This window comes from Netta rufina, assembly GCF_964035555.1.
Source record: "Netta rufina genome assembly, chromosome: 1".
Taxonomy (NCBI): domain Eukaryota; kingdom Metazoa; phylum Chordata; class Aves; order Anseriformes; family Anatidae; genus Netta; species Netta rufina.
The window spans coordinates 97,674,208-97,699,099 of NC_140123.1; the positions used below are offsets into that span (position 1 = coordinate 97,674,208).

General features: G+C 35.9%; 1 protein-coding gene across 2 annotated transcripts in view; it reads left to right on the forward strand.

The window, feature by feature from the left end:
* The window catches only part of USP25 (ubiquitin specific peptidase 25), a 93,261-nt gene that overhangs the window by 57,177 nt on the left and 11,192 nt on the right, over positions 1 to 24,892 (forward strand). The window contains exons 7-20 of one of the 2 annotated variants that reach the window (XM_084297714.1): positions 516 to 653; positions 1,552 to 1,628; positions 2,363 to 2,436; positions 3,912 to 4,060; positions 6,499 to 6,626; positions 7,436 to 7,531; positions 7,870 to 8,031; positions 9,733 to 9,941; positions 10,652 to 10,722; positions 14,806 to 15,034; positions 16,381 to 16,578; positions 17,708 to 17,847; positions 20,716 to 20,829; positions 22,726 to 22,821. In XM_084297714.1, coding sequence (XP_084153840.1) covers positions 516 to 653; positions 1,552 to 1,628; positions 2,363 to 2,436; positions 3,912 to 4,060; positions 6,499 to 6,626; positions 7,436 to 7,531; positions 7,870 to 8,031; positions 9,733 to 9,941; positions 10,652 to 10,722; positions 14,806 to 15,034; positions 16,381 to 16,578; positions 17,708 to 17,847; positions 20,716 to 20,829; positions 22,726 to 22,821 — 1,881 coding nt within the window. Of the gene's footprint in view, positions 1 to 515; positions 654 to 1,551; positions 1,629 to 2,362; positions 2,440 to 3,911; positions 4,061 to 6,498; positions 6,627 to 7,435; positions 7,532 to 7,869; positions 8,032 to 9,732; positions 9,942 to 10,651; positions 10,723 to 14,805; positions 15,035 to 16,380; positions 16,579 to 17,707; positions 17,848 to 20,715; positions 20,830 to 22,725; positions 22,822 to 24,892 lie in introns of those variants that run through there. The other variant, XM_084297715.1, reaches the window with a different exon arrangement.

The window sequence follows — 24,892 nt, forward strand, 5'->3', positions numbered from 1 at the left end:
CATTCAGCCTTATTTTGAGCCAAACAGCCATGTCTAGTTGTGGTTTCATGGAGGTTTCAGTTCTTGAAGTGTAGTTTTCTTTCCAGAGAAGGTTATTGTGTAAATAGGACGTTATCTGTAATCAGTGGGAGGTTCCCTCTGAACATCAGGAAGCACTTCACTGTGCAGCTGACCAGACACTGGTGCAGGCTGCCCAGAGAGGTTGTGGAGTCACCCTTCCTGAAGAGCTTCTTTGAAGCTCCCTGGCATGGTCCTGGGCAACCGGCTCTGGGTGTCCCTGCTTAAGCAGGGGCCTGGACAGGATGGCCACCATCTTTTCCAACCTCAACTAGCCTGTGGTTCTGTGATAAAACTAAAAAGTAAAAGCCAGGTAACACAATCTTGGTAGTAATGCGTGTAAGTTTAAGTATTAGTATGACAACTGGTGGAATATTTGTTTAGCTCATTCAGTAACACTTTTTAAAACTATGTTTTTGTTGCTGCTTTGTTAAATATTTTTAATTCTTCAAATACAGGAACATAGGAATCTGCCTTTCATGCGTGAACTGAGGTACCTGTTTGCACTTCTAGTTGGTTCAAAGAGAAAATATGTCGACCCATCTAGAGCAGTTGAGATTCTTAAAGATGCTTTTAAATCAAATGATTCCCAACAGGTAATTTTTGTGCAATTTTATTCAAGATTATGCATGCTCTCATATGGTCATCTAGCAATAGGGAATACTTAAAATGGACAATCAAAAAGCCAAAATGTCCACAGGTGCTAAAAAGAGAATTCTAATTATCAGTCTTTTTGAACATTTTTTTCTAATATTGTGACCTCCAGTAACCTTTATTTAAATAAAAATAAAAAACAAATTTAATAAATAATCTCTGGCATCATGACTACCAGATGCAGTACACTTTCTTACTTTCTTATTATATTAGAAACCTCAAAGTAAAGTACCTAACACCCTTTTTGAAACCTTCTTAGTAGTCCCACTTTTTTGCTTTTAGGGCTTAGTTTAAAGTCTAAGTTTGTGTTTTTTGAAAGAGTTTAATTTTTCTGATCTTACACATCCAAGGCTGTGTAAGCCAAGTATACTATTTGTCTAGATATTGGTTTTGTGGGCCATAATATCCATATTCAAGTATCTTGCCTAAATCACTGCATCTGTATTTTGCTTTTCTGAGAAACACTTTGTTTCTTCATAAGATTTATTTTTCGCTCATGAGGTTATATGGTTAAGGTATTTAGCTGCAGCAACATGCTGAATTTAGTGCTTGGTGAAAGTAATATTAGTCACCACTTGTTAGATACCAAAGGGTTTGAACAATGGGATTCATGAGATGCCTTTGAACTGCCATGGTATGAAAGCTGAGCCCAAGTAATGAGAATCACAGGACTGTGAAAGCTACCCGTAAAAAAACAAAACCATGGCATAGTCTTAGGCATAGTGTGACTCTGGAGTTCTTGTAAGAGGATGTGCTTCTATGCTGATCATGTAAAGTGGTACTTCATTGTATTCTGTAGTATATGTGAATGTTTACTGACCGTTTAATATTTTCCAACAGCAAGATGTTAGTGAATTTACACACAAATTATTAGATTGGTTAGAAGATGCCTTCCAAATTAAAGCTGAAGAAGAGAGGTAAGATTGTTCTACTACTCTCTAAATTGAACATTTCAATAAGGAAAAGGCAACCCAACCAAATGAAAATCCGTCTCTAACTGTATGGCTGAAAAAGATCCAACTCTATAGCTTATATCAGTTAAAATGTAATTTTCCATACATGCTGATACTTTAAATTTACCATTAATTTCCTTTTTCACCTACTTCTTTTATGTTAGAAATCTTAATGAATGAATTCCAAAATTTCTGAACAGTAGAGATATATATTGTCAGTAATGTTAGCTTGTTTCTCACTTGAGTGTAGTTTTACTTTTCAATACTATAGTGTAAATTCTTCAAAACCTTGCTCCTGTTTCCCTTTTCAGAAGATAATGTTCATAGTTTGTGTACGTGAACATCTGTAAACTGTCTTTTGAATATGCAATTGTTTCTAGAGTGTTGGAAGAAACTTTTTTTTTTTTTTTTTTTTTTTTTTTTACAAGGGCTATGTGCTATTTAATCACTCACAAAATGAATTTGATTTACATAAATTTTCTTGAAATGAAGCACTTCTGAAACTTAATTTTCAGATTGTACTTACTATTGCAAATATGTGAATTGTTATTGCCTTTAGTGGAAAGAACAAAACATAATGAACTGTAACTAAGTAAAATAGGCGGCATTTCCATAATGAATTCAAAATATTCTACTCTTATTTTTGTAAAAAGATTTGCGGCTTTGTGGGATCTTGCGCTAACACACTCTGTTTTCAGGGATGGAGAGAAACCAAAGAACCCAATGGTGGAGTTGTTTTATGGACGATTTCTAGCAGTTGGTGTACTTGAAGGTATGCACCTGAATTTGCTCGGACTTCTCTGCTGGTGCCTGTTGAGTGCTTATCTAAGTACCTAGGTAAATGATGCATTTATATGATTTTAGCTGTCTGCAGAAATACACTTGGAGAATACACCTGCAGTGTGTGTCAAAAGGTTATCCTGAACGTGAATGTAGTGAACTTCAGCAGTCCAGGAAGACTGTTTTGATACCTTTCAGGAGTTGAGTGTATGTCCTGAAGCACAGAAGTTAAGGGGAGATGCTGAGCAAAAATGGTTGCAAGAACTGATTATCATGGCATTTTTGCCCTGCTAAAGGTGTACAGAAGTCAAACGACTGCATTTCCTACAGCTAGTCTCTGACACTCTGCTTCACTTAATAAAATTTTGAATTTCAATTACTGCATTTTCTTCTGTACAGTTTCTGGTACAGATAACTCACCTTCTTAAAAGTATTGTTCCTTGAAAACAAGGAAACATCAGAAGCCTGGTCAAGGTCAATGTCACAGAGTGTGCTGAGGAGTCAGAGAGTGTAGAATGAGCTTCTCTGTGTTATCTACATTTAATTTGCAGATTTGCATTATTGTCAATTTCCAGGAGGCCGTCAGCTGTGAAAGCATTTTAATGTTGCTTATTCAGTCCCCATCCCAAGAGCAAATGTTTCTTGAGATGTGTTTGAATGAAGCAGCTATAATCTTTAAAGTGTTTTCCAGGTTGTTTCTTGGCCTGGAATACTGTAGCTAATGCTGCTTTGCTGTCAGACTTCAAAAATGTTCTCCAGATTACTTGCTACTAGCTAGTATTCTCACTCTTCTGCATTTGAGTACTTTAGTCCCTCACATTCTCATCTCAACAGAGGAGATATAAAAAACAAACCAAGGAAAAGAAACTGGCTGATGCAAGAAGACTAAATTTATTTCATCCTAAAGTCAGTAACAATTTTAAATTGAAATCACTCGCCACCCATATTTCTTCTCATGTTTAAACATACATCTTTATGCACTATTACCAAATTACGATCTTGTTTTCAGGACAGAAATCATGAATGTGCTCTTGTGGCTTATTTTTGCAAAACGTATAAAGGGCAGCTTCATACCAGCAGTTCCACAGAGTGATGATACAGTACAGGGTTGTACTACTCAGCTGCTATTTGCAAGTGGAGGACTTTGACTTCACATCACAGTTTTACACACATAAAACATTGTGAGTTTTTTTTTTTTTTTTTTTTTTTGATATAACAGATAAGTGCAGAAACAAGGCAAAAATTGTTTAAGAAGAAAAACAGTCATTTTCAGTGTTATGTTGAAGCGACTTTTGAAGTATCTTAAAGATATATAAGTGAGTTGCTCAATAAGAAAATGTGAGCATTGTTCAGTAGACTAGGCCAGGTGACCTAGAATTGTTTGTTTGGTGGTTATTGTTCTTTTGTTTTGTTTTACAGTTTTAGGAATGATCACTTAACCTTTAATGTTTAATTTCTTATGTGAAGGTAAAAAATTTGAAAACACAGAAATGTTTGGCCAGTATCCACTCCAGGTTAATGGCTTTAAAGATCTGCATGAGTGCCTAGAAGCTGCAATGATTGAAGGGGAAATTGAATCTCTCCATTCAGAAAACTCTGCCAAGTCTGGTCAAGAGGTGAGTTGAATGCTTCTGTGGGCTTCTCTCAAAATGTTACTGTCATGCTGTTTATTTTTCATTTTTTGTTGTTGTTGTTTTTGTCTTTTTTTTTTTTTTTGTGTGTGTGTCTTGTGACCCACTGTTTATTGCCCTGCATGTTCTGATGTCTGGCATTATAGGTTCATTAATTTTGGGGCTTGTATCTCTTCTAGATTATTGAGAGAATCATCTTTTGGTATTACATCACTGGTTTCAACCTGTTGCTGGTATTTGATCTCCAGAGAGGTCATATTTCTCCTTTTATTTTATTTTATTTTATTTTATTTTATTTTATTTTATTTTATTTTATTTTATTTTATTTTATTTTATTTTATTTTATTTTTAACCTTTAATGGTTAAAAAAGGTTCTATAGTGGATGAAAGGATAGTCACGTGCTGTTCTAGTGTTAAACTTTGAGCTCTGTGAAGGTGTCTGGGTTTTAATCAGTTTAGCTTCTTAGCATGTGAAAACATAGTCATGTTGACAGCAGTGGCAAAATGAGAAAGTTAACATTAAAACCTAAAGTAGAAAGCATTACTTTATTACTACCAGAGCCAAGTAAATTGATTATATTTCCCTGGACTTAAATAATTAATTTGTAGTGGCTGCAGGTATTAGTAGTGCTTAAAAATTAATGCCTCAAAGTTAGAAGATTTGGAATTACTGAAGGAAGCTGAATTTCTTGTCTCTGCTGAATAAAGTCTTCAAGTGGCATTCATCTGAGGTGATAGATGTCTAACTTGATATGGTAGTCTTGTGTATTGAGAGATCCAGTTTATCCTGAAAGTAAGATTCTTTCTTGTTTCCACCATTCTTTTTAATGGAATGTTTAGTTCGTTGTTCACTATGTTTATAAAAATAGTGCATAAAAACCTCAGCCATGCAATAGGGTGTTGGCACGTGAGTTAACATTCAAACAGGTAAAAAGAAACATTCCCTATCCCAAGGAACTTAAAACCAAACTCAGGAAAAGATGGAGGTCAGTGTACACACTTGGGCTTAGAAGTAAGAAGAAAGTAAGATAACAGTTGTCAGCACTATGGTTGATGAACTTCAGCATGTTAGGAGTTTACTCATTGTTAAGTGGTTTGGGGTCAGTAGAAAGGTTTTAGGGAAGGATTGTGATTTGGGTTTGCTGATTTTAGCACTGAAATGTACTGCTGTGTGAAGGAGCTGCACAACATAAGTTATAATTGGCTCCTTTAAAACTGAGGTGGTACTTGGTGAAGGCTAACACAGACAAGACCAGGGAAGGCAGCTCATTTTGTGTGGAGGATGAGGAGGTACTTTGAAGGCAGCGAACTAGGAAAATTCATCAACAGCCTGGGTAGCTGTTAGAGTGACAAGACTGTTTGCTAAAGCTTGGCGAGGGGAGAAGAGAGGAAATATAGCACTGAGTTGTGAAATAGTAAATAGTCGAGAAACTAGACCAGAATTTTAGCCATGAGCAAAGGAAGAAAAGTCTGTCTTGGAGGTATTACGTGAAAAGAATATTCAAGATGTTTTGCTGGGTAGAGAGCTTGAATTGAGCCCTGAGTCAAATACATTGGACATTGGCATCAAAATTGTCTGACAGCCATGTCTACAGTAATCAGGAGAAGCTCAGCTTGATGCTTAGACTTCCAAAATATATTAGATATCTATAAATGCATAGACTACATTTTTTTATTTTGGGGAGTGGAGATAAAAAAATAATTCTAATTCAGGAGATGGAATTAAATTTGTCTTATAGTTGGGTTTACTGAGAAGCAAAGTATAAAAAGAGACTAAGGATAGAGCATCGATGAATATCCAAAGAAAGCTGGGATAAGGTGATAATAACAGGTTCATCCATGGACAGGTTAGCAGTGATTATGAGAGAGAAAAAACTTCAAGAGGCAGTTTTTATATGAAGGAGATTTCAAGAAAAAAAGTTTTCAGTTTTACAGTGCTGAGAGCACTTACTGATGTGTAAGGAGGTCATTAGAAACTTCGAGTGTTACCAGGTGAATGAAAGGGTCAGAAACGAGTCTGAGGGAACTAGAAGGAAGATCACTTCATAAAGTATAAACAAGCCTTTCTCTGGCCTTTAGAGAGTTATAGAAGAATAGTAGAACAGTTGGCCAGGCAGAGAGGTTCAAGAGTAGATTGCTTTTAGTACAAGCGAGATAAATGTGAAAGGAATGCCTTTCTGCCTGCTCTGCTTTAATGCAGTTAGCAGTAGGTGAGTTGAAATGCTCTGATGTGCACAGGTGACAAATGATCTCTGTTTTCAGTGAAGCTGAAAGACAGAAGCTTTAGAAAGCTTATGCTGATACACTCTCTAAAAGCAATTTCTACCACAGCTATGTCAGTGTGCAAGTATTGTACCATTATTACTGAAGTTCTGTTGCTGAAAGACATTTATTGTGGGTTTTTCTGTTTTTGCTTTGTTCAGCACTGGTTCACTGAGCTTCCTCCTGTCTTAACTTTTGAGTTATCAAGATTTGAATTTAATCAGGCTTTGGGGAGACCAGAGAAGATACACAACAAGTTAGAATTTCCTCCAATTTTATACCTGGACAGGTACAGTATATTATCTGCAAAGTCTTAGTATAAATGTAAATTTGACGTCTTGAGTTTGGTGAAGTTGCTAATGCATCTCATAGTCAGGTAAATCACAGTAAATTTCTATTCTGTCTGAAAAAGTTGTAATTTCATGGGTTTCAGTGACTGCTTCAGAAAATATACACAGATAACAACTTACGACATACTGCTACATCATGCCAAAACCCACTTACACTTCAGTTTTTAACTTATTACTAGGTAGTTATATACACAGGCAAAATACTCAGTAAAATGTCACTGTCTTGCAGTGTTTATTGGTCAGCTCAGGAAAGAGGGTGAGAAAAGTCAGATATTTCATGGTGTTCCAGGTAGACTGCATGGTTTGAAGATACCCAGAATGTAAGGACCTGCAGCATCAGTGCATGATGTCTGTATGTAGAGGTGAATTATCATCATGGCTTTCTAGATACTAAATGTTATTTGTGAGCCTAAGCAATGAAGCAAGATTATTGCTACCTGGCTGCTTCTAAAACCACTTCAGAAGCTTTCCAAATACTTGTTTGTATACATTTATAGGATGCATCCATGGTATGTATGAATAGAGCTTTTGACACTGGGGATAAAGCATTACTGAAAGTTGGGGCACGGGGATGGGCATAATTAATTTACTTCTCAGGTCTTGATATGTTGTAGATAAAACAAGTTTTGGAGCATGAATTTTTTTCTTTGTTTTTTTGATTTTAGCACTAAGTGTCATTGCTGATGAATACAGACCTTGTTTTCAGTGTTCTAATTATATGGACTGATGTAACTTTCATGTTTTACAGGTATATGCACAAAAACAGAGAAATAACAAGAATTAAACGGGATGAAATCAAGAGACTCAAAGAGTATCTCACGGTTTTACAACAGAGATTAGAACGGTACTATAGATAATTGTTCCCAGTGTAAATGGAAATAATGTTATGGGCTATGTAGAACAGAATAACTCCTTTCAACTCTACATTTTGTGTAGTTGTTTGCTCTCAATTTCACTGCTGTATCTCTCTTCTTTTACCGTTTCCTTTGGAAACTGTTTAAACATGATAGTTGTGGTTTATGAAACTTGCTAGGAAAGGCTTGCTTTATTTGTAGTCAACCAGAAAAAATCCGTTTTGTTTGTTTGATTTTTATTTTTTTATTATTATTATTTTGTGTTTTTTTGGTTTTTTTTTTTTTGGTATATGTGAGTGATGGCATTAATACATTTTATGGTTAACAGATATTTAAGCTATGGTTCTGGTCCTAAACGATTCCCCTTGGTAGATGTCCTGCAGTATGCCTTGGAGTTTGCCTCCAGCAAACCGGTGTGCACATCTCCAGTGGATGACCTGGGTGCTAGTGCCCCCTCCAGTGGGACGCTGCCTGCCCAGACCTCACCCAGGTAAGGGCTGCTTCCCAACTCTCCTCCCAGGGTGAGACACAAGTGACCTGTTCAGGGTAAATCCAACAGCTGAGAGAGAGGGGAAGAAATCTGTTTCATTCATTGGATTGATACAACCAGGCATCTCCTAAGGCTTATAGTGTAAGATTTCTGCTGTCTTTCTAGAAGTATTTTTTGTCACGACAGACTTAAAAATAAATTAAGACAAAAAGTTAATAATCTGGTATTCTCCAATGTGCCTATAAGAACTTCTTCAGGTGGAGAACTACCATTTTCAAATGAAGCACAAGAACTATAGTGCTTGATGGTCCTGAACATCAAAACTTGTGTAGTTTTTTAAACAGCAGGTCGTTGTCCTTTGCTTACTTGAAAGGACATCTACATTTCCAAATAAACACAATATCTGATGAGGTTACTGGTTCCCAGGTGGCTTATATGGTTTTAAGAATCTGAATTTGGGCAGCACATATGTGCTGCAGAGTTTTCAGGTTTCTGGTGTAGATTTCTTTTAATTTTTGCTTGAGAGTTAAACTCTTTCTTCTATTTTGCTCTGCTTACATTCCTGATTGAGATAGTCAGGAACCTAACGGCCCAACTTTAAATTCAGAGTAGCCAAAGCATTAGGGAGATAAATGTCTAAGAAAGATCTTTTTCTCACTATTGAAGCTAGTAACTGTTAGTATTAGTTAATAAAGTAGAGTACAAGTTAGGATAGGTCTTGACTAGGTGAACACTAACAATTTATAACAGAACTTTTTATATTGCATTCAGGAAGCTGGGCTCTGGTTCAGTCAAGATACTTATATTTTATACTTTGATGAAGTAAATGAGTCTAAGAAGCTCTTAAAAGATTTCAAATGTATTACTGATAGAATGCCAATATATATCTATTGATGACTGATAAGAAAAGCTTTTAAGTTGCCATTGACTGCATGACATACAATATCAGAAGTTCTATACTTTGTTCAGATTCCTATATAGAAAGTTTATTCTGTAAAAATTCAAGTCTTACAACTTTTGTCAACCTCTAAAAGTGTGAACACATGTTTTGAGGAGTGACACTAAGCTCTTAATATTCTGACAATGTTCTGAACTATAGAACAGTTCCTCAGGTTCCTCAGGCTGTATCGTGGTGCCATACCCAAAGTAAATAAACAGTGCCTTGCTAAGAAGGTCTGCAGATTCGTGTTACACGTTGGATTACATGTATGCCATCTTGTTGATAGGAGGAGAAAAACATGTAACAGATTTTCATTTTTAATATTCTGCCCGTCATAGAATTTTTGTAAGTTGGCCGCTTTAGTGTTTGAATCACAAGACTTGCTTGGAACAAGTTTAGTGCTAAATTCACAGCCAGCCATAAATATTAGAGTCTCTTGTATTATTTTTATTGTGTGACATTATCTGAAGGTGTTGAATAGCATTTCAAGTAAAGTAAGTTGTGACTTGACCGATCCAATTCCTTTATTTGTGATAATAGTAACCAAAGTTGTTATTGTGCTAATGTGGTATACCACAAAGTTTTCAGGATTTACGTAGTAATTTTCATATTGATATTTTAGGTACTTCTCTTGGATTTCTCTGTAGGAAATTACCATTTTTTTTTTTTTATTCAGATTAAAAGCTTGTTTTTATAGTGCAGCGTTTAGTATGTGTATGTGATGATTCAATTTTGGTATTTCGTGTTTTGAATGAATGCAGCACAATAGATCAGCAGGGGCCTTCCTCTTCAGATGTTCCAAGCACATCTCCTGTACAAAGATCAGTAATACATAAACCATTCACACAATCACGAATTCCTCCTGATCTGCCAATGCATCCAGCACCAAGGCACATCACTGAGGAAGAGCTTTCCGTCCTAGAAGGCTGTCTACATCGCTGGAGGACTGAAGTAGAAAACGATACTAGAGGTATTGCCACAAACTGGAGAACGTAGCCACATTTGGAAAGGACTTCTGGACATGGGAAGGGGTGGAGGGAAGTAGCCTTAATGTGCATGTGTGTGTTGAATTGTTTTTTGTACTTCTGAACTTACCTCTAGCATATAAGAAAGTCAGTTATACATCTTAGTAGGCTTGGAGGTATATTGACTGAAGATGCAAACAGTGCATTGAGTTTGTTTAGCGCAGCTTTTTCAACAAAGGTTTCTGCATGCAAGGTATTAGGGGAGAGTAGAGCAAAATGGACGTGGGATCCATGCCGAAGGACCATCTGCAAATGCATTTTAGATGTCAGTGTGATAGTGGGCTAGGCCTAGACTTGGTGATCTGCAGAGGTGTTTAGGGTAGAGTGGCCCCTTCAGTGAGGGAGAATTCAGTGAATTTCTGAGCAAAGACTTTCTGGACTGGGTAGACCTTTTAGTCCATTCTGATGCCCTGAGGAAAACCATGTAAGTAGTTGTTCCAGCATCGGTGGGATTGGTTGAGTTTTAGGAAATGAGCAACAGTGGATCACAAATCATTATCTGCTTTCTCATCTGAAATTCATCATTGGGTCTATAGGTAGGTAAACAGATGCATCAATTGTGGAATGTACAGAGCCTTTAACGAGAAAAAATAAAGATATATTCCTGCACATTTATACAGCGTCACGGAAGAGGTTTTTTATTTTTTTCTTTTAGATTTACAAGAAAGTATATCTAGAATACATCGGACAATTGAATTGATGTACTCTGACAAAACAATGGTCCAAGTAAGTACAATTTCTGCATCAATAATAGATGTTTTTGTCACTTCTATTAAAATTCTTAGATGCTTGAAAAAGAGCGCAAGTATACAACTATTATGTACAGTGGATTTAGAAATTTCATTGGAAAATCACTGTAGGTTTTGCAAGTCTTTTAATTATGCACAGTCAGATGAAAGACAATTATAATATTTTACGGGTGATGCGAGACAGATACAACATGCAACATGCTTAAGTTTAAGCAACTTCGTGATGAAAAGTCAAAATAAGTTCCATCTCTGATCAGCTCTTTTGAATTCAGAACTAAAGTTTTAATCCGACTATAAAATTTTCTCACCCCCCAATTTGACCTTGTTACTTGGGAGTTTAATGCCTTTAAGGATGACAATGCATTAGGCACAAGAAACTATTATTTTTATATACCTTATACTCTATGTTTATTTGCCATTGTACATGTAAGTTGCAGCCTCCATACTAAGACTTGGGAACTCAAGGCTCCTGGTTTTAATTAATAGCTAGTAATGCCAGTAGGACTCTCTGTGTGGGACTTTTTTATTATTATTTTTTTAAATGTCTCTATTTAATGTTCATCACCACCTTGACTTTTGGGCTAATGTGCATTTTGGGGAGATTCACATGCTCTGTAATCTGAAAGCAGTTTTAGAATGCTTTGTTCTGGAGTTACGGCTCCTGCTGTATTTCTGATGTTCACAAGCTCATGTATGCTTACTGAGACAGGTTTTAAGGTTAAGGCTTACTTCCTCTGTTGCTAACAGAAAGTAACAAGAGTTATTTTCCTTCCAAGTAAGATCTTTTCAGCTTAGTTTTCCTTGAGTTACTGTTTCATTTTGTACGTGGCTTGCAATAGTTCGTGGCAGCTGAACTCTGATGTTAACAGTTTCAGGCAGACTGGCCTAGATGGCATTCTTTAAGCTTGCTGCTGGCAGGCTTTTTTTCATCATTGCTTGTTGTAACAGGAAGGCTACAGGCTACATCATCTAGCACTAAAATGAAGTAATTTATTGTTTTCACATTCAAATAGCTAGCCTTTGTTGGCTCATGTGTTTCTATCTATCTATATCTGACTAAGGTAATAGTCAGCAATCATTACACTGGAAAAAGGAGATTACTTAGTAAAGCACTTTTTCTTAGTACAGATTTGTACAATATAGATTAGATTTTTGTTTTGTTTCGAAAGAGAAAATAACAGAAATGGAGGAAGATAAGGATAGTATATAGTGTTGTAGAGGGAATTACTGTGCCATGCCTTAAAGTAGTGATGTCTGTTGTTAAGTTATTCTTAGGGAATTTTTTTTGACAAGGGAGAAAGGATATCTGTAGTTTCCTTAGATGGAATCTAAGGAGGACACAAGGAGAAGATAGGGAACTTCTTAAATAGTTCATAGAAAGACTAGGAAGTATTCTGCAAATATATAAATACTCTCCTTAAAAAGTCTAATTTTATGTGCCCAGATCTTACTGACTCACAGAAGAAAAGCTTTTAGTTCCTGCAATTGTATCATTTAGAGGAAAAGATCAATACTGTGAATCTGTTCCCAGAGAATGGGGCAATACTAAGCTATCCAGTTGGTCAGATGCAGAGGTAGGCAGGAGAAAGGAGACAGCTATATGCGCCTGCGTCTTCCCTGTTGTGCCAAAGTACCCACACAGACAAAAACAGTTCAGCAGCAGAAGGGCAACTTTCACTTCGTCTGTTAATTCACACAGATACAGAAGCTAAATGATCCCTTCTTATGATATACATGTATATTCCTGAAATTTGTATTTTTCTTTGTCCTCCTAATGAAGAGATTCTTTGTCCTCCTAATGAAGAGATTCCATCAAATGCTTATTTATATTTCCTCTTTTTTTTTTCTTCCTTCCATGAACCTATATTAGGTTACTGTGCATTTCATGAAGAAGGAACATTAACTTCTGTTTTTCGAGTCTGTAATGTGGAAGCCAGAAGGGGAAAAAACTATGTGTAAGGTAGCTTGTGATGCCGAAGAGGATTGCTGTAGTGACTATTCAGTGCAGTTGTTTAGACTGATAGCTTACACTGATAGCCCTTACACTGTTTTTGATGTTCATACATATAACATGCAAGTTCACTGTTGACCAGATGGGGTAAAGTCATATAGCCAGTGAAGACATAGTAAGTGTAATTTGAAGATGTTGGTTGTCTAAAAATTTGTTGTTTGCAATCCTCCTGGTCTACTTAAAATTCTAAGCTGGCCAGTGGTGCGCACGTGAACGAAACGCTTTATGTCACAGTGAAATACTCCTTGTCATGCTGTTGCCGTTGAAAGGATGCCATTCTGATTTTCATAACTTTTTCTACCAGGTCGTTATTTTGGTTTAGGGGATGTTCTTTTTATTTCATTTTGTTGCTCTGATGCATCTGTTCTGTAACTGCATATGAAGAGCGTGGTGAAGTTCCATTTCTGTTTCATGAGTAGTAAGTGTAAGCTGTGGAGCTTATTGTAGACAATTTATTTTGTCTGTTGCCCTGGACCTTTAATTGTTTTTGATATAATGGCTTATCATAAGAGACGCCTGTAGCCACTGAATTTGCCTGTGTCTCAGCCACAGACTCTGGGGGGACATTCCTGGAAACTGCGTGGATGACTCTGACAGCCAGCCCTCCGGAGCTGGAGGAAAGGATAGGGACCTCCAAGCTTACCCAGTTAGCATGGCTTTAAGTAAAAGGATTTAAATTCACCTGGGATTGTACTGTTCTGTTTTTCAGTGAGAAAATTTTGTTGTTGAAGTCTGAAGAGAATTCACTTACCTTTTCTAATCAGGATCTGCATATATTTTTATATATGTATATAAAATATATGCATATGCATGGACTTGCCATCATTTTAAGAAGGCTTTTGTGCTGTTTTGATAGGATGTTAAAAACCCCCAGCACATTCAGATTTAAGGACTTGCTAGGATTTCTTCTGTATACACGTCTTGTGTTTGAAGATTTAGTGCAGTTTGGTATCTGGGATAAGAGTCTGTTTGATTCCAGCTGCTTTGCCGCCAGCCAGCTTTACAGTTCAAGGGAGGCTGCAAAATCTTCAGTACTTGCTTATCATCTGAAAGAGAGCAATCAGGTTAAGAATAACTTGAAGGAGTTTGTCAAGTCATAGTTGCACATATATTTATGGATACTGATTACTGTGGTGTTTAAATCACATTTCAGACAAATATTCACTACAACTTGTTAAGTAGACATTTCATCTACAGTATGGACTGTTATAGCAGTAAAAGATGCTATCATTCAGGCATATCAGGGAAAATCAGTTTTCTGTTGCATGTCCTATTTCAGCAGGTTAAAATAGATAAATCATTAAGATGCTTTTAAAATGTAAGTAAGGATTCTGCTTCTCTCTTCAAATTTAGAACTACTTGTATAGGAGCTAAGTATTCCATTCCTCTTACTTGCCAGTGAACACATGTAACCTGTCATGCTTTTTACACGGTCCTGGAAATTATCTCCTTCTCTTCCAGTCTTCTCTTTGCAATTGTTTTACTGATATAGAAAAACAGTTGTAGTTTTCATACATTGATTAACACTAGAAAAATTTTACCTTTTGGAAAGTGAAGTATTCAAATATGAGATATACCTTTAAATAAAGTCGCTTAAATATTGTACTTTTTATTTGCTATTGTTAGCTTGAATTTACATATGTCTTAGCAGACTTCAGTATTAGGTTACCAGGTCAGGACTGGAGCACATCATAGATGCTTAAGGCTGACATATTGAGGGGTTTTTGGAGATACAAGAAAAGTAAGAATGTTAAGGAATTAAAAAAAGAGGCTACTTGGCAGTAAAGATAGCAAAGTAGGCATTTGTGCTGGAGGTTCACTAATGCTTTCTAAGATCTCTTGTGACACATTATAACTTAAGTAGTTCAAAGTCATTTTGCTTAGTGGTTTGCTAGTTTTACCTTTTTAGTTTGCCTCTGTGTCATATTTTCATCTTGATTTTTGTTACTTTTAACATAGCAATTATGGTGGGTAGTCAGAACTAAATGCTGACAAGAGGAGTTTGACTTTTTTTTTTTACCTTTTTTTTTTTTTTCTTTTTTTTTTAAGGTTCCTTATAGATTACATGCTGTGCTAGTTCATGAAGGTCAAGCTAATGCAGGACACTACTGGGCATATATTTATGACCACCATCAGAACAGATGGATGAAGTACAATGACATTTCTGTGACGAAGTCAACTTGGGAAGAGTTGGAACGGGACTCTTTTGGTGGTTACAGGAATGCCAGTGCATACTGTTTAATGTATATAAATGATAAGGAACAATACTTGATACAAGGTAATGTTATGGTTATGTTTGCAGCATGATATAGAATACCTGAGCACATTGATAAAGAAAGATTTTTTTCAGATGGATTTCCAGATTTTTGAAATGGTTTTAAGAATTACTGAAAACTCTGTAACTGTCAGTCAAATTGTTTTCACAGATGATATGATTTCTTTTCAACTTCCAGATGAATAAAGATAATGCCTATGTTTTGGCATTATTAAGAGAGAAAAAGTAACTAAGTTGGCTAATTAGTAAACATTTTAGCCAGCTCATCACATGTTCAGTGCTTTGGAGGTGTTATCTCACTGAAGAATAGAGCAGAAATATGAAAATGCAAAAGTGGCTCTTGACCTTTTAAAATTGTCACATAGCTTTTCTTCATAAGCTTCAGAACTTGAATGAACTTTACTGGAAAGATTAAAACGTGAAGCTTTGTGCAGTATATTAAAATATGAATAACTTAGCCTTCCCAACCACACATTAAACCAAAGAAATACATGGATTTTTTTTCAGGTTGTGTAGTAATATAACTACACAAAAAGGCTCAAAAGGATATGTGTGGTGAGAGTGGGAAGGCCCTTTGCAAGTTTTATAGGCTCTGTTAACAGTGGCTAGGGGACTGACTGAAAATGGCCAGATTCAGTAACAAACGGTTGAAAACTTCCATGTTCCTTTCTATACGTAGGGGCAAAAAGCTAGAATGGGCATTTGTTCCATTTTTAAATGGGAACTGATATTAACCTTGACATTTCTAGACTGTCAGATTAATAGTGGACTTGCAGCCATAGGGTTTATGAGCCCTGTAGGGTGGCTGTTCCTCTAAATTGGAGGCCTGCTTGCTGGGGGGACAGTTACCACTGACTGATCCCCCAGGACTTGGTATGCTGTTACGGAGACTGTTCTCAAAGCTAAAAGGAAGGTCACTTCATGTAGATGGTGTTCTTATCAGTTGACTTTGTGCCTTCATATAGGCCCATTCTCTTTCTCATTCTCTTCTGAGGAGTTGCGTTGTTTCCAATTCCCATGGCACTAATAAAACTTTTTTTTTGGTGCAACTTTGCTTTGAATGATCAGAATCGTAGGGTGTTCATAGGCCCGAAGGCTCATCTTTCAAAGTAGCTATGACGTGATGATGCCCAAGAATCTGTAATCAAAAGATTGAAAGAGCAATAGCAACATGTTCTAGTAGCAGAGGAGTGCCAAACAGATGATGAGAAAAGTTAAGACAGTAAGACAGTTTGGGAGATTTGGTGTTGTATTGCATGTGTTCAGTAATTCACTTAAGGCAATTTAACATACATATCTATTTCTCAAAATTTTTCCTTTTCTGAAATGTAAATTTTATGTTACCACAGAGGAGTTTAATAAAGAAACGGGACAGATACTTCTAGGAATGGACACACTACCTTCTGATCTAAGGGATTACGTCAAGGAAGACAATAAACGTTTTGAAAAGGAACTAGAAGAATGGGATGCAGAACTTGCTCAGAAGGCACAGCAGGAAAAGTTGCTATCTCAGATTCCCAGAGCACCAGCACCCTCACCTGCTCCAGGTTAGCTTCTTCTAGCTGTTTGTAAAAGAAGTAAAAACAAAACTCATTGGTTTGGGAATATTTTTTTTTTGCCTCTTAAGAAAGGAAAAATTGTTAATTTGTGTAATCTTAAATTATAATTATTTACTCGGCCAAGGTAACTTGAAGTTTAATCTGTGTGGGTTTTTTTTGTTTGTTTGTTTTGTTTTGTTTTTTCATTTTTTATTTTTTCTTCTGCCTTTTTCTTCGCAGTTTTGTGCTTAGCTTTTACAAAATTCAATTATTTTTTGTTTGTTTTATTTTGTTTTGGTTTGTTGTTTTGGATTTGGCAAACTGCCTATGAGTAATATGCCTGTTTTTACACAGACTATTGTGTCTTAGGTCACATCCACTTTTTGCTCCATTTCAGAAGGTTGCACATACATTATATGAAAGGTTACATGACAGATTTGTATAGTGAAGCTGTTGTCCAGATGTTTTCTTTGTTGTATTTGAGTCATTCCGATTGAGCATGTTTCTCTTACATGACATATAAGAACTTAATCTTCTATATATTTTGACTTCGTAAATGCTTTGAGACTAGTTTTAGTATTTTATTATTAGTAAGGGCATATACCAAATGTGTGTATGTGTGTATATATATGTGTCTGCCAAAATTTGCTCTTGTTATGATAATCAATTTTATTGCTCCCAAGTGTGGGGGAGGAGACTTTGGTATTTCCCTTAAGTCAGAAGAATATGATGTATTGATTATATTACAAAGTACAAAATATAAATGGAAGTCAAGTGGCTGTAGATTGTTCCATGTAATGGGTGTGTATACTACTAAAAGTGTAAGCAGAATCTCATCTCTGCTCTCAGTTGTCCCTCATATGATTGATAAAAACCCCTCACTCAAGCCTTAATGGGAGCCTAGACAGGACAGGGCTATTGTTCCTAATGTAAAAATATGAGTCCATTTATATGAAAGAGCTCATAATGTGCTGAGACACAGGCTGGCATAAAGTTGGATTTGTAAAGGATGTGACCTACCCTGCATCTTCTGTGTGGGTTACCTTATCTATCAGATAGTGATCCAGATAAAATTAATCAATTCAAAATTCATGCTTCTGTTAACATATGGAATTGTTATCTTATTTCTGTCACTAAGTTCAAGCAGGAGAACCAGAATATTTAGAGCAGCCATCAAGAACTGATCTTTCAAAGCACTTAAAAGAAGATTCTGTACAAGCGATCAATAAAGCTTTAGCTGAACAAGAAGATAGAGGTCCAGAAGCTATAATGGATACGGTGAGGATACTTTGAAGCTTGAAATACCTCTTTTTCTTTTATTTTGCAAGTGGAAAGGATTATAGCTGCTAAAATGGGGGAAGAAAAGCTTTGAACAAATAATTTTTGTTCTTCAGGGAATGTCCAACATTAAAAGTCCATCAGAAAGTATGTACTATCTTAATGAGCATAATAGAAGAATAACAGTACGGTAGATGTACTCTGTGTGATTCAAGTACTTGTCAAGAGTACAGTGTATCGTTCAAATGGCAATCATATGTTCGTGCCCACCATCAAATAATCTTTTCAAAGCATTAGATGGTTCCATTTATTTTGAGGAGTAAACATTGACATTCCATGTAAAAGTCTTGAAAAATGCTACTTTAAATATCATAACTTTTATCAGAGAAATTTGAGAATATAATTGAGTTCTCTTGAAAGATCTATGGAAATTAAAATAGCTTTCAAAAACGAGTTTTTTCTAAATATTATGGAGGGAAGCTCAAAAATGGTCAAGAAAATTTGTAATATAATAAAACTCTTAGTTCTACCCTATTCTGTAGCTTTAGTGCAAATTCAGAAGTTTATGAAAAATGTGATTAATCAGATGCATATGTTAAAATGTTTACAAGAATTAGTGTTGGGTGATACTGTTTTCATGTTGCAAATTCTGAGAAGAATTGGAGGTTAACTGCTTCATGAGCTATTAGTGAAACAAATATTTAACAGTTTTTTATTTTCAGCAAATACCCTTTTTTGCTTCCCTCTAGGTATATAGATGATTATATTTGACAAAAAACCAAATTCCTTTAAAGCAGTGTATTAATCTGCCTTGGAACCATATCTCTAAGGATGAAACATGCAGAATGTACGTGAAATGACAGACTGCAGTAGCTGAGATCATCTCAGTCATTTAAAAGCTTACTTTAACATAGCAAGAGTTTCAGTGACTAACATAATACCTTCTTAAGGTACCACTTGTAACCACTAGTGATATGAACAATTTAGGAATGTGCAAAATTTCAAGTATAATCCTAAGTTCTGGTATGAATCCTCATAAAACAGAAGCAGTCTGGCCCCAAATAACTTTGGTGTCAACAGGAAACTCTTTTTAAAGCCTTTGAAAATGATGTGACAAGGTGTTGACCCTTACACCTGGAGTGTATTCCATCCCTCTCTCCTGTGGAGTCAGGGGAGCAGAGAAGCATACTTTCTCTGCTAAATCTAAATCAAAACCAACAAGGAAACTAACCATCTATGAAAAGGTGCTCTGCCACTAACAATTTAGGCTGCTGCAAATTTGACTTGAGTTCTCAGAGCACAGACCAGCTAAGGGGAAGCCTGCTTTAATATGAGTTACCTCCAGCTGAGAGGGTAGCTATGATGATGTCCAAGTCATGATAAAGTGTCTTGCCTGATGCTAATCCTCTTTCTAGGGTCTGCAGGCATCCATCCTGGTGGGATGGGGAAGAATCTTACAAATCTGATTCCATGAATCAAATCTTTTTGTGTAGGCTAGGCATTTTGCACAGTCATCGGCCCTAGGGCTTTACAAGGCAGTGACTGGGAAATGTCATGGTACGCTTAGTGAAGCAGAGACGGGTCTCATTATTCCAATTATTCCAATTTCCGCTGCATTGTACTGCATCAAGGGGAATGGAATATTTAAAAGTAAAAGCAAAATAAAGAACAAACAAAACCCCCAAACCAGCAACACAAATACAAACTACAATCCCACAAAATCTCTTACTTAGAAACAAATGTTCTTCTACTGTTAAAATCTAAAGCCAATTTCCAACTAATCTGAGGGTACTCTATTGATGTTTAAAAGCTGCCCTCTGTGTAGCCAAATTTAACGTGGTGAGAACTGTGCTTCCTTCTCAGTGTATCAACCCTCTTTAATTATTCTACTTCCATATGCATTATGACATGTAGCCACATCTCTTTCTTCCACTTTTTGTTTGTCCATTTTGGAAGAAGGAAAAACACATCAGGACATAAAACAAACAGGACTGTAGGTTGCTCACCACATGATCATTTGTGTCCATTTTCTGACCTTTGTTCTTATTTATTTATTTATTTATCTGCACAGTCTTTCTTTGTATTTATACAATGCTGTGTGTAAATAGATACTATGTGTTTCTGAATCTTTATTTAAAAAGAAAGCCATTGTAATAACTGGAGAACAGCAGCACAGCATTCTTTCTGTACTCTGTGATTGCTTAGATTAGAGAGAAGGTTGAAGTTCTGCAAGTGTTGTAAACCGGTGATTATAAAATGACAGACTGCAGTAGCTGAGATCATCTCAGTTGTTTAAAAGCTTACTTCAACATAACAAGAGTTTCAGTGACTAACATAATCTTCCCTTGGTTTTAAGTGTAATTATTTAAAAAAAAAAAAAAAAAAAAAAGCCTGGTGAGTTTAATGCACCTTCAAATATTCTTTCAAATACCTTAATTGCTAGAGGCATTTTTCTATTTTTTTTCAGTGCATCAGAAAATCTTAGCCTTTGGCTTGCTGCCATCCCTTAGTATGAATTCTTCAGATATCTCAATTATATTTCACCCAAAATTACTAAATATATGAAAAGAAACAGTGGTTCACAGACTCCACGTTTGACAACTGCTTTAAATTTGTAATACTGGCATACTAGCCTATGAAGATGTAATTAGTGAATGAAACCTTTTTGTAAAATTATGCCCGAATTTTAAAATGTACTGCTTAAAGTAAAGTATGAGTAATTAGAGAATATAAGTGACATATATCATTTTTTCAGAACTTCAGCAGTGTGCTTGATTTTACTCAATCAGCTTGTTAGTTTGCGTCTCGGATTTTCTCTATTTTGTGATTCCCCTCCCCACACGTACTGATAATGATTTTCTTCTGCAGAGCTCTGATAATGCCCCAGCTCCACCAGCTCCTAACCAGCGAGTTGTAGAGGTGGCGATCCCTGATGTAGGGACTTTTGTGATTGAGTCAGAGGAGGGGGGTTATGACGATGAGGTACATTTGATTGCAATTGTGTGCACCGCTCCTACTCGGTGCTTTCTTGTGCTGCCTGATGAGAATTTTTGGCATGTTTGCACATTGTGACACCTAACAGATTTCCGCGTAACTAAATGCTTAGCAGTTTGTAACCGTAACAATGTCTTAATTTGTGATGAAGTATGAAAGGAAAGCACAAGCTACTCTAATTGGGCACGCTTTGCATGGTACTGTTTACACTGGAGGTATATTTGTCTTTTTAGCTGTGGAAGCTGAATGTTTGTGTCAGGTCAGGTAGCCTTTGAAATGCTGGTGATAGACTGTGGACCTCTACATTCTTTTTAAAAAATGTCAGGATAGCGAGTGATGTTCTTAATGTTTGTGCTTTCTTGTCAGTCCAATAAAGCTAATGTTCAAATCCAATCTCTTATTTGCTCAGGTTAAGCTTTTTAGACTCCAAGGATTAAATTATCCATGGAAATACCCTGAAACTGATATATATGGCTGTAGGAAGTGACTATTTCCAAAGCTTAATTAAAATAAATAAATAAAATTGTTTTTTCCCAATTCAGGCACAGGGTGGGAGAGTACCTGGTACTACTTGAGGAACAGATGCTAGACCCATGTTAACCCAGGAGACAATATTTTCTTCTGGCTGATTTTGGCAACAGAAAGCAGCACTGCCAGGGCATCAAACTGTTTTGCCTTGACAATGCTTATTCCATCTTAGTTTTGGCTGGGGATAGAGTTGGTGTAGCCCCTATTCTCAGGTATCTGGGCACGTGTTATAGGTAGGCTGCAGGGAGCTTTTGCTTCCCTGCGCAAATGGGTATGTCTGTTCATTCTGCCTGTATGAGCACTAGTGATGGGGAGTGTGGGATGGGGAATAAAACAATTTAAATGACATCTCACTGAGTTTGGTTTTCCACCAATGTGCAGTCTCCACCTTTAAAGATGGGAAGATTTAGCTTCACCTAATGACCTGCCTTTTTTAATTATTATTTTGGGCATTGTTGCCCACATGCCACTGCTTTTTCTAGAGGATGCTAACTTTATTCCTCATTTGCCTTTTTCTTTTGTAAGCATATTTGTATTTTTAAGGCTGTTTTTATGTTTCGGGAGACTCTTCTGGGGAGTTTAGGGCTCTTCATCTTCTGTCCTTAAAGGCCAGCTTTTGTTGCTGTGCCAGTGGGGGTGCTAGCTAGACCTTGGGCAGGGAGGGAGGAGTGTTTTGCCTTGCTCACAGATAACAGAGGGGAAAGGCCTTTCTGGGTAACCTAAAAGTATCAAATTGTTTGTATATAATTGATGTGATTAGCAGTGAGATGTGTGTGTTATGTTTGGTGTTGTGTTTGTTAAATGTTTTGGGTTTAATTTTAAGTATTCGTCAGCAAATGCTTTGGGGACCAATTGTATTTGCAGCATTTGGGTCCCTGACTTTGGTGTTGAAATATGTATAAAATACAAGCAGTGTAGTTTATTATATTTTTAGTATAGTATATATAAAGTGTGATTGGGTGATTTTTTGTATTTGTAACAGTTTATTTTACCCTTTGGTAGCCATGAGTTCTTGAGGTAGCACTCCATCCGTACACAATTTCTGATGGATGCTAATGCTGAATGATGCATGTTCCTTTTCTGGGAAGTTTTGACCATGTGATTTTTAAATTGTATTTGACACAACTGTTCAGTTTTTGTTAAGCTTCCTTTAACCATATTTTGTCGTGGTAAACGTATTTACACGTGCCGTGATTGATTTGCAGAATAAGCACAACAGATCTTGTATTGAAAGTGCCATTTCAATGTATGCATGCATTAAGTTGCTTTTTATCTTGCATGAGACTAAAAGCATATTGAATTTAATCATTAAAATATTAATCATTCCAAACTTTTACCTTAAATCCCTTATGGCAGGTCATGCTGACCCCGAACATGCAAGGTATTATCATGGCTATAGGTAAAGCCAGGAATGTTTATGACAGGTGTGGGCCAGAAGCAGGGTTCTTTAAGGTACAACTAACATTTTCAACTTTTTCTCCTCTGACTTGTTAGACATACCTTCTCACCCCACCCTTTGTGTATTAAGACTGTTCCAGCATTTATAAGTGCTCTTCTATGGCATCAGTCCTCCATTTAGATATTTCTAAATGATATACTTTTTTAGGAAGAAATATCTATAGCTGTTTCAATCTTGATTTAGCAGTATGCTCCCTTGATATTAGTAAAGTATATACCTTCATGCATTTTACCTTTTAAATATTAGTAGCAAATAACCTGAAACCTGGATTTGTAATCAATAAGAATATGTATTTTTTCCCAATTCATAAAAGCATGCCTTCACTAGGCTGTTTGGGACATTGGTGTTTTCATTCAGGGACTTCAGACTTTAGTTATTTGTTTATTTCAAAGAAATGTTCTTGTTTTGTCTTCCTTAAAAGATTTTTAGTAAATCCGAATCACTTTCTTTTGTTTAACTTCGTTAATGTCAATATTGTTTATGCAGTATTTTATTACTAGGAATTGGATGGTAGGCTCTTTGTGGTTGTTAGTCTTCAGTATGATACCAGATTGAAAAAAATACATCAGTTTTCTTAAATGCACAAATTTCGGAGCATTTCTAGCTCATAGTCTTTTGAATTAATTTTCAGAGTATTAGCAAGGGAATTACTTTGACATGATGTAAAATCCTCTCAAACAAGATTTTTATGGGTGGTGATGTGGGGGAGAGTTTCTTGCTTGCCTTTGAGTAGTGTTCTGTTTCCTACTTAATTTTTATGGCTCAGTTACACTGAAAGGAAACATTAAAAATACAAAAATAAAGCAAAATAAAAAACTTTTTAGCCTCTTGGTAAGGAAATCAAAATCTCGTGTTCATTTGTTTATTTATTTATTTATTTTTAAATAGATATTTTGACAAGTGTTATGACCATCTGTAGTATGCATCTGCACTCAGGCAACAGAGAGACACCTGCCATAGCCTTTGTTTAATGAAATACATTTTGTTTGTGATTCAGTGTCGTGTTTTCAAATTTCTCACTTAATGAAAAGCTTCATTTTTTAATTAAAAAAAAAGTGCTCATTTGATCAAATCAAACTTTTTACCAGAAAGGTTAATTACATTAATATATTTTTTAAAATGTGACGAGTATTTTGATGAGTTTAAAAACAAAACAGGAATTCTGATTAAAAATAAAATAAAAATATTTATTTATTAGGAATTATCAAAGAAATGCTCAGTTTTTTGTTTTTTTTTTTTTTTTACTTTTTACTTTTGATGCTTAAACATTTTTATGTCAACATGGGGGGGGAGAGGCAAGAACTGTCTTTGAGAAAATGTTGTTAAAGCTAAATTATTGGAGGGTAGGAAAGTCTCCCTTCTCATATCCTGCTGACTAATGTTAGAAGCAACTTAGAACTGGTGGAACACGTTTTGTTTTTTGAGTAATACATTAGTATGGATGTTTGTGGATGAAGTGATTCTACTTAGCACCATATTTCGTATTTTGAAATGTAACAGGTGAAATCCCGTTTTACCGTAGAAGCTTCTGTGATATTTCTTATATTCTGTTTTTTCATTATTTTTTTTTTAATATAAAATTATCGTTTATAAAAGATTGTGGTTGTTTTCTATGATGTCCTTTTTTTGGTGTAATGCAGGTAGAACCTGTTTGATACGAGTTGTTGTTACTGCCAAAGTTTGATTCCCTCTTTAGATCTCAGACTTCAGACATAACTAACACAAACCAATTAGGACGTTTATTGATCAATGACCTTGTACTGTCATCCTTCTCTAAACTTTATAGGCAGTTCCTTGTAGTATGTTTGCCTTAAGATCTTTATATATAACGTTCTCTGTGAGAAAAGTAAAGCTTATGAAATTTCTTTCTACCACCCCTTTTTCCCATATTCAGTTTAAAGAAATAGCGTTGATTTTCCTTTGCATATAGGATTAATGAATCTATAGCACAGCATTTTAAATTTTGCTTAATTTGTATATGAAAATCTAAGTTTTATGCTGAATTTTTCCTGTTTCTAAATAATTCTCTGAAGAATCAAATGCAAAATAGCAATTGCTTTTTGC